The sequence below is a fragment of the Phacochoerus africanus genome, chromosome 16, assembly GCF_016906955.1.
Source record: "Phacochoerus africanus isolate WHEZ1 chromosome 16, ROS_Pafr_v1, whole genome shotgun sequence".
Classification (NCBI taxonomy): domain Eukaryota; kingdom Metazoa; phylum Chordata; class Mammalia; order Artiodactyla; family Suidae; genus Phacochoerus; species Phacochoerus africanus.
In genome coordinates this window covers 9,698,228-9,711,339 of record NC_062559.1, presented here as the reverse complement: position 1 = coordinate 9,711,339, position 13,112 = coordinate 9,698,228, and the positions used below count along the sequence as shown (strand labels likewise).

The following is a 13,112-nucleotide window of genomic DNA, read 5'->3' as shown; positions in this document are numbered from 1 at the left end:
CCCACCACCTCTGGGACCTCAGGCTCAGCAGGGGAAAGCTCAGTGGGCCAAGAGAGTGACACGCACAGGAGTGGTTACAGGTTAATCTGGGACCCCCAGAAGACATGACGAAGTCTTACCGCCCAGGACCTCAGAACGTGGTGACTTTATTTGGAAAGAGGATCACGGCAGACGTGAATAGTTAAGAGGAGGAGAGTGGGCCCTTAGCCCACATGCCCAGCGTCATCACAGGGGACAGCCACGTGGAGAATGCCGTGATGAGGAGGCAGAGCCTGGAATGATGCAAATACCACTGAGGAGCGCCAAAGACAACCAGGGAACTGCCCGAATCGAGGGAAAGACCAGAAAGAAGTCCCTACGTGTTTCAGAGAAAGCGTGGCACTGCTGCCACGTGGAGTCTGGGTTCCAGCCTCCAAGCTGTGAGAGTACAAACCACTGCTGCTCCAAGCCGCCCAGTCCATGGTTATTTGCTATGGTGACCTAGGAAATCAATACAGGGTGGAGGTGACCCGGACCTGAAATTTGGGACCTGAGCTCAGGCAGAATGGAACCTAGCTTTTCTGATAATCAAGAGAGAATTGTCTTGAACTAGCAATTAGCAGAAAACTAAGAAAGAGAGCTGAGTAGGGAGTGACACCAGAACTGCGTGGGAAAGGAAGGGCTAGAGGGGACAGGTCACCCCACTGAGGGGCCCAGCCGCCGGTGCAAAGTGAGACCGTGCAAGTCCCCGAGGCCGCGTGTGCACAGCTGGACACAGCAGCACGAGGTATGTCAGCGCCACCCACACAGGGTGTTCCCACAGGTTTTCACTGTTCTGAATTCTGCTCTCTGACTGCACTGCAGTAAAGGAGTCGCAGCTTAGGAACGAAGAAAGGAAAACCCTACGCCGGGCTGTTTCGAGGAGAAAGGCCCCTGTCACCAAAGCAGTGGCAATGCAGCTTCTAAAGTCACCCAGGGAAACATTACTTCCAAGTGTGTTGCCCCCAGGGCCCCATGTCACTTCACTCGGCTCCCAGAAGAGGGACAAATCACCAAACAAAACACGGGTAGCTGTCACATGTGCTGAGCACTTCTTGCCTGCTGTGCGTCCCCCAGGTGAGCCCCATCACAGAGCATGGCCACATCACCGCCTCCCTCCTCAGCGCCAGGCTCGGCCTCTCCCCTCCCGCTCCCCACCAAGCCCAGAGGGAGGGATGCTAGGGAGCCTCCCTGGCAAGGCCAGGGAAGACGGGCGGAATCCCCCGATGTGCAGTGGGGAGGTGCGGGAGTCGGGGGGCAGGCAGAGACGCTGGCTGGAGCAGTCGATGCAGAAAGGCTGGCACTGGAAGAAACGGAGGCAAAGAACAAGGGCTTATGTCATCTGCTGATGGCGACCATGTCCAACTGGCCAGCAGGTGTGGGGCAACAAAACCTCTGTCCTTGAGCAGCTACTATCTTCCCCCAAGGACCTGCCAGGTGCAGGCATGGTCCTCAGCACGGGGGCATGTAGGTGGCAAAAGCTCCCTGCCTTCAGGAAGCGCACACTACTGAGTTCCCAGAGGAAAAGACATTCCAGGTGCAAACCAGAACAAGAAACTAAAGCTCTAACATAGCCTCATACAACCAGGAGAATACGTCTGTTAGACCATGCACCCCAGTTTTCACTGTGGGGAAGCAGTCCCTATAGACATGGTGACCTCCCGATCCGTGTGCCTCTAGAGGTGGCCAGGAGGCTCCCTTTAATCTGATTCATCCATGAGCACCTTCACGTCATTCCATCCTGACACCAAGTCAAGACCAGAAATAAGTCAATTTCTGTCTACTTGGCCGCTTTGCATCAAGTTGCTACTACACACAAGGCAGCTTTGAAAAGCCTTAAACTTTATTCCACAGTTGCACACACAGGCACGTGCTCTGGAGCCACCTGTTCAACAGGACAAGCGGCATCTTTCTATCCCATTTAACCAAACGGGACAACAACTAAATTCCGTCCGTTCTCATGAACCAACAGCTAACTAACTGTTCAAAGGCAGAATCTCATACAGATGAATTTCAAATTATCCAGTGTTGCCATAACTCCCCCAAAGTAAGTGAGTCACAGGGGACCTGGGGGCCTCTGGCTCTGTCAAGGGCTCCCCGGAGCAATCCCGAGCCCATGTTTGGAAAGGCTCCTCCGTCACAGACCCGCAGGAGGAAACACCTGCCCGCTGTCCGTGCCACTTACTTGTCTTCCATACTCCTGCCAAGAGCCTAACTCATCAGTCCAGTACCAAAGCCACTCGGTGGTGAGGATGAAGTGCGGAGGTTTGGTGACCGACGAGGCCGTGGACAGGCGGCGAGCCCGGGTGCCATCAAACGTCATGGAGTCAAACTTCAGAGAACCAATGAGAAAGCTACCGGCCGACTCCGTGCACGTGATCCTGCAAAAGAACACAAGAAGTAAACTGAACATTCCACGAGCCAAATGAACTCAAGGCCCTCAGCTTCCACCGTGGCCTTCCGGACGCTTGGCTGAAAGATATGATCATACATGTGACCTGCGCATTAAAAAAATGTTGGGACAGGGTCATCTGCTTTTTAAAATCAGTTTTGCTGTGTGAAAATAATGAAGTCACTCTCATATGAAAAACTTGTTATCATGACATTCCTTTCACTACACAGAAAATGCTGGTTAAAATATTCTTTTTTTTTTGTCTTTTGTCTTTTTGTTGTTGTTGTTGTTGTTATTGCTATTTCTTGGGCCGCTCCCACAGCATATGGAGGTTCCCAGGCTAGGGGTTGAATCGGAGCCGTAGCCACCGGCCTACGCCAGAGCCACAGCAACGCGGGATCCGAGCCGCGTCTGCAACCTACACCACAGCTCACGGCAACGCCGGATCGTTAACCCACTGAGCAAGGGCAGGGACCGAACCCGCAACCTCATGGTTCCTAGTCTGATTCGTTAACCACTGTGCCACGACGAGAACTCCAAAATATTCTTTTTTTAAATGTACTGCTGACCTGGCAAGAAACAGAAATCCTTAGGAGCCAAAAACAGTGAATATATACAGAATGTATGTGGGGTGAGCCAGCCCCAGTAGTGAATGCTTTACACATATTAAAGGCTTAAGTCTTTGTAACATTGAGGCTACAGCTTATCTTCATGACACAGTTGGGAAGACAGAGCCCAGAAAGGTTAAGAGAGCTGTCCAAGGTCAGACAGCTAATACATGGTAGAGCTGGGGTTCAAGTCGAGCGGTCTGGCAGAAGAGCCTGCCCCCTGAGCCACCAGGATCCACTCCCTCTCCAGATGCTGCACTGCCCTACAGGCAAAGGGAAGGTCTAGCTAGAACCAAGGAGGTGAGTGAGGACTAAAGCCAGTGGCTGTCCAAGGGCAGTGTCAATACGCACAGACACAGAGCCCTGTTTTCAACAGCAATAAGGATATGGGAAGTGAATGTAGCATCCGAATATAGTCTGGGGTTGAATCTTCAAAGAGATACCTCCGGGCAAACCCATGATCATAAAGATGACACTCGAGGCCGGGGAAGGGATCTGCTTTGCCAGGAGAGTCAGCAAGGAGGCTGGCCCATGTCCGTGCTGGCTTCGGAAGGCAAGGAAGAAGACTTCCACTGAGAACTGGTAAACCACTCAGGCCTCACAAAGGTGAAGCTGATCCACTTGCGGTGTGAGAATCAGCTTTAAAGACTCGCAGTGGTAGTTCCCAGAAAACCAAACACACGTTCTCTCTGGAGGAACTCACCTTCAACCTAGGCCTCAAAGAATTTCCACAGATAAAGTTTCAGCAAACATGAGCTTACAAATAGATCAGAAAATGCATGTGGAAACAAGACACCATGAGCAAAAATCAGCAAAAATAGACAATGAGTCCAATAAAGATAACAAACACAAGGAGTTCCCATTGTGGCTCAGTGGGTTAAGAACCTAACTAGTATCCATGAGGATGGGGATTTGATCCCTGGCCTCGCTCAGTGGGTTAAGGATCCGGCGTTGCCATCAGCCGTGGTGTAGGTCACAGACGTGGCTCAGATCTGATGTTACTGTGGCTGTGACAGAGGGCAGCAGCTCTAGCTCTGATTCAATCTGACAGCTTCCATATGCTGTAGGTGCGGCCTTAAAAAGGAAAAAAAAAAGACAACAAACATTAGAATTCTCAGACACAAATATATAATATGTATAAAGTATTTTTTAAAGTTAAAATGAGTATCAAAGTATAAAGATTAAGAAACTATAAGAATTAACCAGGTAACTTTGAAAAAAAAAAAAAACAAACAGAACCTTCAGAAGTAAATAATATTAATAATTACAATTTTTAAACCATAGGAGGTAGGACACACTGTGTCCCAGACAAAGCTTGACTAGTGAACTGGGTGACCAAGAAACTCTCCTGCATACAGTATAAAGAATGAGAGAGATGTTAAAAATATAAACAATAAAGCAACGAGACAGTAACATACGTTTGATGAGAAGTCCAGAGAAGCAACACTGGAAGAGATATGAGGAGCTTCCAGAATTGATTAAACCTAAAGCCTCACACTCAGCACAAATTACAAGTAGATTAAATAAAAATAAATCCACACGTAGATCTTAGCGAAACTCAGCACCAAAGAATGACAACATATTTAAAGCAGTAAGAGAGAAAAAAAAGAGATTACTTGCCGTAATGGGTTGAACTGTCCCCTCACAAAAGAGCTATTCAGATCCTAACACTTGATACCCACAAACGTGACCTCATTCGGAAATAAGGTCTTTGCAGATGTCGTCAAGGTAAGATGAGGTCACACTTCAGTAGGATGAGCCCCAATCCAATGACGGGCATCATCATAAGAAGGGGGGATTTGGATGCAGACAGGGACACACAGGAGGAAGCCGTGATATGGCAAAGGTAGCGACTAGAGTGATGCAGCTGCAAACCCAGGAACGCCAAGGAACATCACGGAGCGCCCAGAACCACCAAGAGCTAGGAAGAAGCACAGGAGGGTCATCCCCTGGAGGCTTCAGACAGAGCAAGGTCCTGCTGACACTTGGACTTCGGACTTCTAGCCTCCAGAACTGTGAGAATAAATTCTTTTTGTCTTAACGTCACCAAGTTTGTGGCAACCTGTTTGGGCAGCCCCCAAAACTAATACATGTATACTGACAGCTAACTTCTAAATAGAAGCAATAGAAGCCAGAAAACCAAATGATTAAAACTCTTTGAAGAATCGAGAGAAAATACCCAATAAAATTATTTTTGAAGAATGAGGATGAAGCACTCCCTGGTGGCTCAGTGGTTTAAGGATCTGGCATTGTTACTGCTGTGGCTAGGGTTCAATCCCTGGCCCAGGAACTTCTGCATGCCACAGGTACAACCAAAAAAAAAAAAAAAAAAAAAAGAGGATGAAATAAAGACACTTTTAGACAAACAAAAACCACATCTGCCACTAGACTATCACTGAAGCAACTTCTAAGAGATGAATTTAAAAGAAAATGATCCACGAGGAAACCTGAACAAAGGAACAGTGTGCAAAACAAAACAGGAATTGTCCAAACCTAAATAAATGCCGACTATAAAACAAAGCCAATTTTTACCTTCTGGGATCAAGAAAATAACAGAAGCAATATTTATATAGCACATCTTATATGCCTGGCATTGTTCTGAGTGTTTTAGATACACTAATTCTTTAAATTCTTAGAGTAACTTCTTGATGTAGGAACTACTATTTTTATCTACTTGACATATGGGGAAATCGAGGCACAGGAAGGCTAAGTGATTCGTTTAAATTCACACAAGTGGTAAATAAGTATGCATGGACATAGGCAGAATTCAAGTAGGTTCAAGACTCTTAATAAGAGAAAGATAAAAGTACTGATTAGCTTAAGCTGTTAAGCTAAAGTTTATTAAGTTAAAGGGTCTGCTTTCCAGAGTAACCACTAAAAGAACAGAATCTCAGTAACATAACTTCCAAATTAGTAGGTGAGGGGAAAAAAATCAAAAGAGAAGACCCAAAAGAAAATATACATAAAACAGCAAAAAAATCAAGATAAATCAAGATAAACAGCAGAAATAAATTCAAATGTACAGGTAATCATAATAAATGAATAAACTGCAATAAATAAATTACAAGAAATAACTTTTTTTTTTTGGTCTTTTAGGCCTACACCACAGCATATGGAGGTTCCAAGGCTAGGGGTCCAATTAGAGCTGCAACTGCCAGCCTACATCACAGCCATAGCAATGCAGAATCCGAGCTGCCTCTGCGACCTGCACCAGAGCTCACAGCAATCCCAGATCCTTAACCCACTGAGCGAGGCCAGGGATTGAACCTGTGTCCTCATGCATGCTAGCTGGGCTTGGTAACTGCTAAGCAACCACGGGAACTCCAAAAATGTATTTTATCTACTCAAAAAGTAGACTCAAATTCTTTTCTTGGCTACTATCTCAGCAAGTTCAATCCAAGATATGATAAGCATTTGAGACAGCAGAAATAAACTACCCAGGAGTTCCCCATTTACTCTGAATTGACTAAGTGAAAGTACTAGGACATAGAAAAAAATTTTTTAAAGCTGAACAATAAGCAAGAATTCAGCTGTATAACTTTACAAAAGCTGAAATTTCACACAGGATTGTCTCTTGCTTTTCTGTCCTAATCAATGAGGATATATTTATATGATCAATCCTAGCAGCAAATAATTCAGAACTCACTTGGACTGCCCTCATCTCTCCCCACAGCTCCCCCCTGCAAGGAGAGGAGGATAGGGGAATAGAGGCACCAACCACCAGCATAAAAATCAACATCTAACTTCTAGCCCAGAGCTTCCACCTCCAGACCAGGCTGCCTAGAGAGAGTCTGTCCAAGTTTATAGCCCATCAAAGCTAAACCCTGATGTACCCTCCTACACTGTTGGTGGGAATAGAAATCGGTACAACCACTATGGAAAACAGTATGGAGGTACCTCAGAAAACTAAATATAGAACTCCCATATGACCCAGCAATCCTACTCTCAGACATATATCCGGACAAAGCTTTCACTGAAAAAGATACATGTACCGCTATGTTCACTGCAGCACTATTCACAATAGCCAAGACATGGAAACAGCCTAAATGTCCATTGACAGATGAATGGGTTAAGAAGATATGGTACATATCTACAATGGAATACTACTCAGCCATAAAAAAGAACAAAATAATGCCATCTGCAGCAACACCAATGAACTAGACTCTCATACTAAGTGAAGTCAGAAAGAGAAAGACAAATACTATATACTATCACTTATATATGGAACCTAACATATGGCTCAAAGGAACCTATATCTACAGAAAAGAAACAGGAGTGCCTGTTGTGACACAGTGGAAACGAATCCAACTAGGAACCATGAGGGTTTGATACGTGGCCTTGCTCAGTGGGTTAATGATCTGGCATTGCTGTGAGCTGTGGTCGCAGACACAATTCAGATCCCGCATTGCTGTAGCTGTGGTGTAGGCTGGCAGCAGTAGCTCCAATTGGACCCTAGCGTGGGAACCTCCATATGCCGTGGGTACAGCCCTAAAATGCCAAAAAAAAAAAAAAGAAACAAATTCATGGACGTGGAGAACAGACTTGTGGCTGCCAAGGGGGAGGAGAAGAGGGAGTGGGATGAACGGGGAGTTTAGGGTGAGTAGATGCTAACTATTGCATCTGGAGTGGATAAGCAATAAGATTCAGCACAGGGAACTTGTGATGGAGCATGATGGAGGCTAACATGAGAAAAAGAATGTATATCTATATATATATACACACACACGTGTGACTGGTCACTTTTGCTCTACAGCAGAAATTGACAGAACACTGTAAATCAGCTATAACAGAAAAAATAAAAGTCTTAAACAAAAACAAAAAAACAAAAAACCTGAAGCCTGCTGTGTCAGCTTCCCACGCCACACACAAAAGCCCAGGCCCAGGGCAGACCCAGTGATGTGTTTCATACCCGTCTCGTCTGGGGTTGCTATACGCCTCTTCGATAAGCTCCATCTTGTGCAAATCCTTCCACTTGCCTCCATCTAAGACTTGCCACCGATACGGCAAGTCGAAGTGAACTCTACTGCACTTCTCTGAAACAAAAATATAAGGAAGTAAGCACACTGGCAGTACAGCGCACGACCCAGCCCCCTGCTTCCCTGTGGGTGTGGTGCCGCCTGCGACCCAGAAACACTGTGGGAACCTGCGATGGAGCCGTTTTCAGTGCAGTCATCCCCGAGCATTTAGCTATCAAGATAGCATGGATTTTATTACATACACTTTCTTTTTATGCCTCCCTTTTTAACCGGACATTAAACACATCAAACTGATTTTTTTTAACGTGCGCTGGTAGGTTACATTATGCAGAAGTTTCATCTCGTGACAGGAAAGAAGCTGATGGTGAGGCGGTCAAAGCCTCCATCCCCACAGGGGGCAGTCTGTCCAGGCCTTACTGCTATACTTGTGACACTCAGATGGGGAGTGGTCACACCAGAAATGGAGCCGGGTTCACCTCTACTAGAGCCACCCCAACCCCAACAGGTCCTAGCGCAGGTGGCCTGCGCACAGTCCCAGTGCACCTGGACCTCTGCGGCTGCCCCCTCACTGCCCCTCCCAACACCCCCACTCCCTGAAGGTAATACACCCACAGCTCTGCCCCCATCTGTACACACACAACCGGCCCAGGTCTCAGGTTTCCAGCCAACCGCACCCACCCCTCCCTGTGCTCCTGGCCCGTCCCTCCTGGCACTTCCTGGCCTGCTCGCCAGGACGCTGCCCACACCCTCCCTCTACCCTTCAACAGCCTCTGAGGCTCTGGGCCACCCCTGCAGAGCAGTGCGGTGAGAGCAACAGGGGACAGGAAGGAAGAGCAATGGGAATCCTCATACCCTGACGCCTGAGGATTTATATGCTCCTAGGCAGAAAGAAACACAAAGTGCAGAAGGCCTCTATTTAGGGAAAAAATAGAAAACATAAGATTAGAGATACACTGACTAAATATACATGTATGCACATATTATTTCTTGCAGGGGAATCTGGGTGGCCAGGCACAGTTATGAGGAAAAATTTGTTTTGAATTTTGAATCACAAAAATATATTATATAGTCCAAAAAATTACATCTAGTTAAGTGAAAAACAATACAAAACAGTGGGCAAAGTGCACCTATGTAAAAAGAAAGAGACTAGGAATTCCCATCGTGGCTGACATAGTGTCCATGTGGATGTGGGTTCAATTCCTGACCTCGTTCAGTGGGTTAAGTATCTGGCGCTGCCGCCAGCGGAGGCAGGTGTTTCTGCAGATGCAGCACGGATCCAGACCTGCTGGGCTGTGGTGTAGTCCGGCAGCTGCAGGTCCAATTTGCCCCCTAGTCTGGAAACTTCCATATGCCCAGGTGTGGCAAAGAGAGAGAGGGGGATGGAGGGAGAGAGAGGGAGGGAGAGAGCCAGAGAGAAAGGGAGGGAGGGAGGGAGGGACTAGACATACGCACTTGTGCTTGTACAAAATCTTTAGGGAAGGGTATTCAAGGAACTAGTGATAATGACCGTACTGGAGAGATCTGGGTGCTGAGAAAAAAGGCTGTGAGGGAGTCTTTCTTACTGACTTACTTTTGTACATTTTCAATTCATCTTTCAAAACAGTAACAATGAAGCTTGGTTAACTTGCCAACTGAAAAAAAAAATAAATTTTCTAAAATCTTACGCTAGCTTTCAGGCAAGCCTTGATGCCACTTCTTTCCTAGATACCCTGCAAGGGTACAGTGAAGGGGGGACCAGGGAGGAAGGCGGGGTGGGCTTGTCAAAGACCAGGCCTGGGACCAGGCTGACAGGGCAGAAAAGAACACTAGCCCAAGAGGCCTCAGGGAAGAAGAGGAGGGACCCAACCAAGGCTCTTAGCTCAAAAGGATCCCAAGAACCACAATGGGGACACAGGACGTCCTGATATGTCCGGAGTTATAGCATGGATTGCTCACACCAGGCCAAAGGGAACCCTCTTGGCCTCCTGACCCGGGCTGTGGATGATAAAGTGATTACCAGGGGCTGGACCTGGATAGATAAGGCCACAGCTCTGGTCCAGAGGTCACGACCAAATAGGATTTCCTGTTTCCTCCTAAGGGCACTAAGGGAAATGATCAGGGAGGGGTTTGGGGCCACTTGTCTTCAGCCCGGCACAGGTGAGTCCTGGACAACCTGAGCACAGGCTCTCCCCTTAAGAAGGCACCCGCCAGGGAAGGTGCACCCCTACCTGCGACCCTACAGCTGACACTGGCAAGGGCACAGAGGCGCAGGGCAGGCACGGCTGGCCTGAGGCTTCCGATCTTATTCTAACCTGAGTGGGAACCCACACCACCCAGAAGCTGCAAGTGCCCAGAAGAGGAGGATACCACACAGGCCACCGCAGCCACAGGGGCCGCCAAGCAGAGTCCCAGCCCAGTGCTGGAGGCGTGAGGCCCTTTCTCTGCCACATCTTTCCTGGTCCTGGTTTCTCAGCTTCCTTCCCTTCGTCCAGGGTCTGTACCACCTGCGGCACTCTGGAGTCTAGGCTTTCTGGAAGGGGAGTCACAGAAACCAAATCGATTTGGCCAAGTACACACCCACATCCCTTTCTCCCTACTTCCCTTGAAATGACAGATCACAGAAAAGAATACATCCAAAAACACTGAAAAATCCAAGGGCCATCAAAAGGCCAGAATTACTAAAGAAAGCGTAAGAATAGGAAACCATCCAACAAAGACAGAGAGGAAAACCCATGCAAAATATGCAGAAGAGACCACCCTGGAAGCAGGAAGGATCTGGGGGCTTGGCAAACTCAGAGTCAGAGGAAACAAGGAACAACAAAGACACCCGGAGTTCCTGCTGCGGCTTGGCAAGTTAAGAATCATGTACCCATGAGGATGGAGGGTCGATTCCTGGCCTCGCTCAGTGGATTAGGGAGCTGGTATTGCCACAAGCTGCAGTGTAGGCTGCAGATGCACTCTGGATCTGGCAGTGCTGTGGCTGAGGTGTAGACTGGCAACTGCAGCTCCGATGCAACCCCTAGCCTGGCAACCTCCATATGCCGAACATAAAAAGGAAAAAAAAAAAGAGAGAGAGAGAGAGGGAATGACACCCAGACAATAGCATTGAGACCCACTGGAACAGGTGCCCCAGCAGTGCCTTGCTTGTGCCCAGAAACCTTGCTCTTTGTCCCATGGAACATGTGAGTGTGGAAATGGGGGCTGGAGAAGCACGTGAAAAAGCCATCAAAGTCCCACACCCTGATCTCAGCACACAAGCTAGCAATGCCCACCCACCCAAGCCAAGACCTACTGCCTCTCCCCACCGACTCTGGAACCCAAGTCAGCATCCACCAGCAGACACAGGGATCTGAGTACCAACGGGAGGAGACACCAAGAATCACCCAACACACACAGAAAAATAACACAGACAGGCAGCTAACTCACACGAAGAATCAACCCCTAAGGAAATAATTACTAGAGAAAACAGATCAAGAATAACAACCAGACCTAACATGAAAGCTAAAAAAAAGGAAAAAAGCCATAGGAGAAACATTTTTGTGGGCTTGGAACAGTTAGAGATCTTTAGGGCATAAAAAAAAAAACGCAAACCATTAAAAAAATGTATTACCATGAACATCAATATTAAAACTTCTATTTTTCCAAAAACACTGTAAAGAAAATAAACATGAAAGACACAGCCTGGGAGAATATATTTTCAATACCTATATCTGACAAAGACAAGAATAAAGAATATTCAAAACCAGAACTCAATAATGAGGGAGCAAACAACCCAATAAAAAAAATTGGGCAAAATAGTCACAAAAGACCTCACACTATGAGATTCCGTTTGTAGGAAATATCCAGGCAATTCATAGAGACATGGTGTAAAGAGCTGCAGTTGCCAGGAGCTGAGAGGAGGGGAGAGTGGGAAGTCACTGCTAATGGGTATGGGGCTTCTTTAAGGGTAATGAAAATGTTCTAATATTGGCTGTGATGACGGCTGCACAACTCTGATTATATTAAAAACCATTAAATGGGTGAACTGTATACTTCGTGAAATATACTTAAAAGCTTAACAAAGCTGTTATTTGCCTATAAAATAGGCAAAATATTTAAACAGATACTTCAGAAAGGATACACCAATGGCTGATAAGAACATGAAAATCAATGTTAAATATCATTATTCATCAGGGAAATGCAAATAAAAGCCACAATGAGCTATCACTACTTATTTACTAGGATGGCTAAAATGAAAAAGACAGACAATGCCAAGTGCTGACAGGGATGCAGAACAACCAGAACTCACACATTACTGGTGGGAAGGTGAAATACATCCACCTTAGAAAACAGTTTGGCTGTTTCTCGTGATGTTAAACACAGATTTATCAAACGTTATTTACTCCTAGGTCTTTAACCAAGAGAGATAAAAATATACATCCACCTGAAAACTTGTACATGAATAATGTAGAGTCTTTCTTCATAAAAGCCAGAAACTGGAAACCACCCAAATATTCGTCAACACATGAATATAAATGTAGTTAATCCATGCAACCGAATACTCCTCAGCAATAAAAAGGCGCAAATTACGGATATGACAGCACGACCAAATCTCAAATATGCGAAGTGAGAGGACGATCAGGAGAACACATGCTGTATGATGACTTTTATGTAAACTTCTAGAAAAGGTAAATGCAGTCCACGGCAACGGAAGGTAGAGCAGGGACTGCTTTGGGTCAAGGAGCTGGGGGATGAGGATCAACTGTATGGGGCATGAGGGAAATTTCTGGAATGAGAGAACTAGGCCATGTCTAGGTAACAGTTAACAGTTACGTGGGGATCCATATTTACCCAAACTCAAAGGGTATACGTAAAGTGGATGCATTTTATTGTGTGTAAGTTATCGCTCATGGTGCTGATTTTAAAAAACATAAATATATACAGCACACATTCCCTGACCTAGTATTCCACTTCCAGGAATCCATGGAAATGCACATGAACTCAAGATGCTCAGTGGAGAATTACTCCAATCCAACACTATGAAGTTGTTTTTAAAATCCAGGTAGACACACTATGTATGTAGAAATGTGGAAAAAAATCTCCAAGACACACCGTTAAGTAAAAGACGCTGGTTAAATAATGCATTTCACATGTTCTCAT

At 46.3% G+C, this 13,112-nt stretch overlaps 1 protein-coding gene across 1 annotated transcript in view; it reads right to left on the bottom strand.

Annotated features, from left to right (window-relative positions):
- Positions 1–13,112, bottom strand: part of PARP12 (poly(ADP-ribose) polymerase family member 12) — a 40,648-nt gene that overhangs the window by 14,934 nt on the left and 12,602 nt on the right. The window contains exons 5-6 of the mRNA XM_047762909.1: positions 7,928–8,051; positions 2,204–2,399 (exon numbers count right to left, since the gene is read on the bottom strand). Of these exons, the coding sequence (XP_047618865.1) occupies positions 2,204–2,399; positions 7,928–8,051 (320 nt within the window). The remainder of the gene's footprint in view (positions 1–2,203; positions 2,400–7,927; positions 8,052–13,112) is intronic.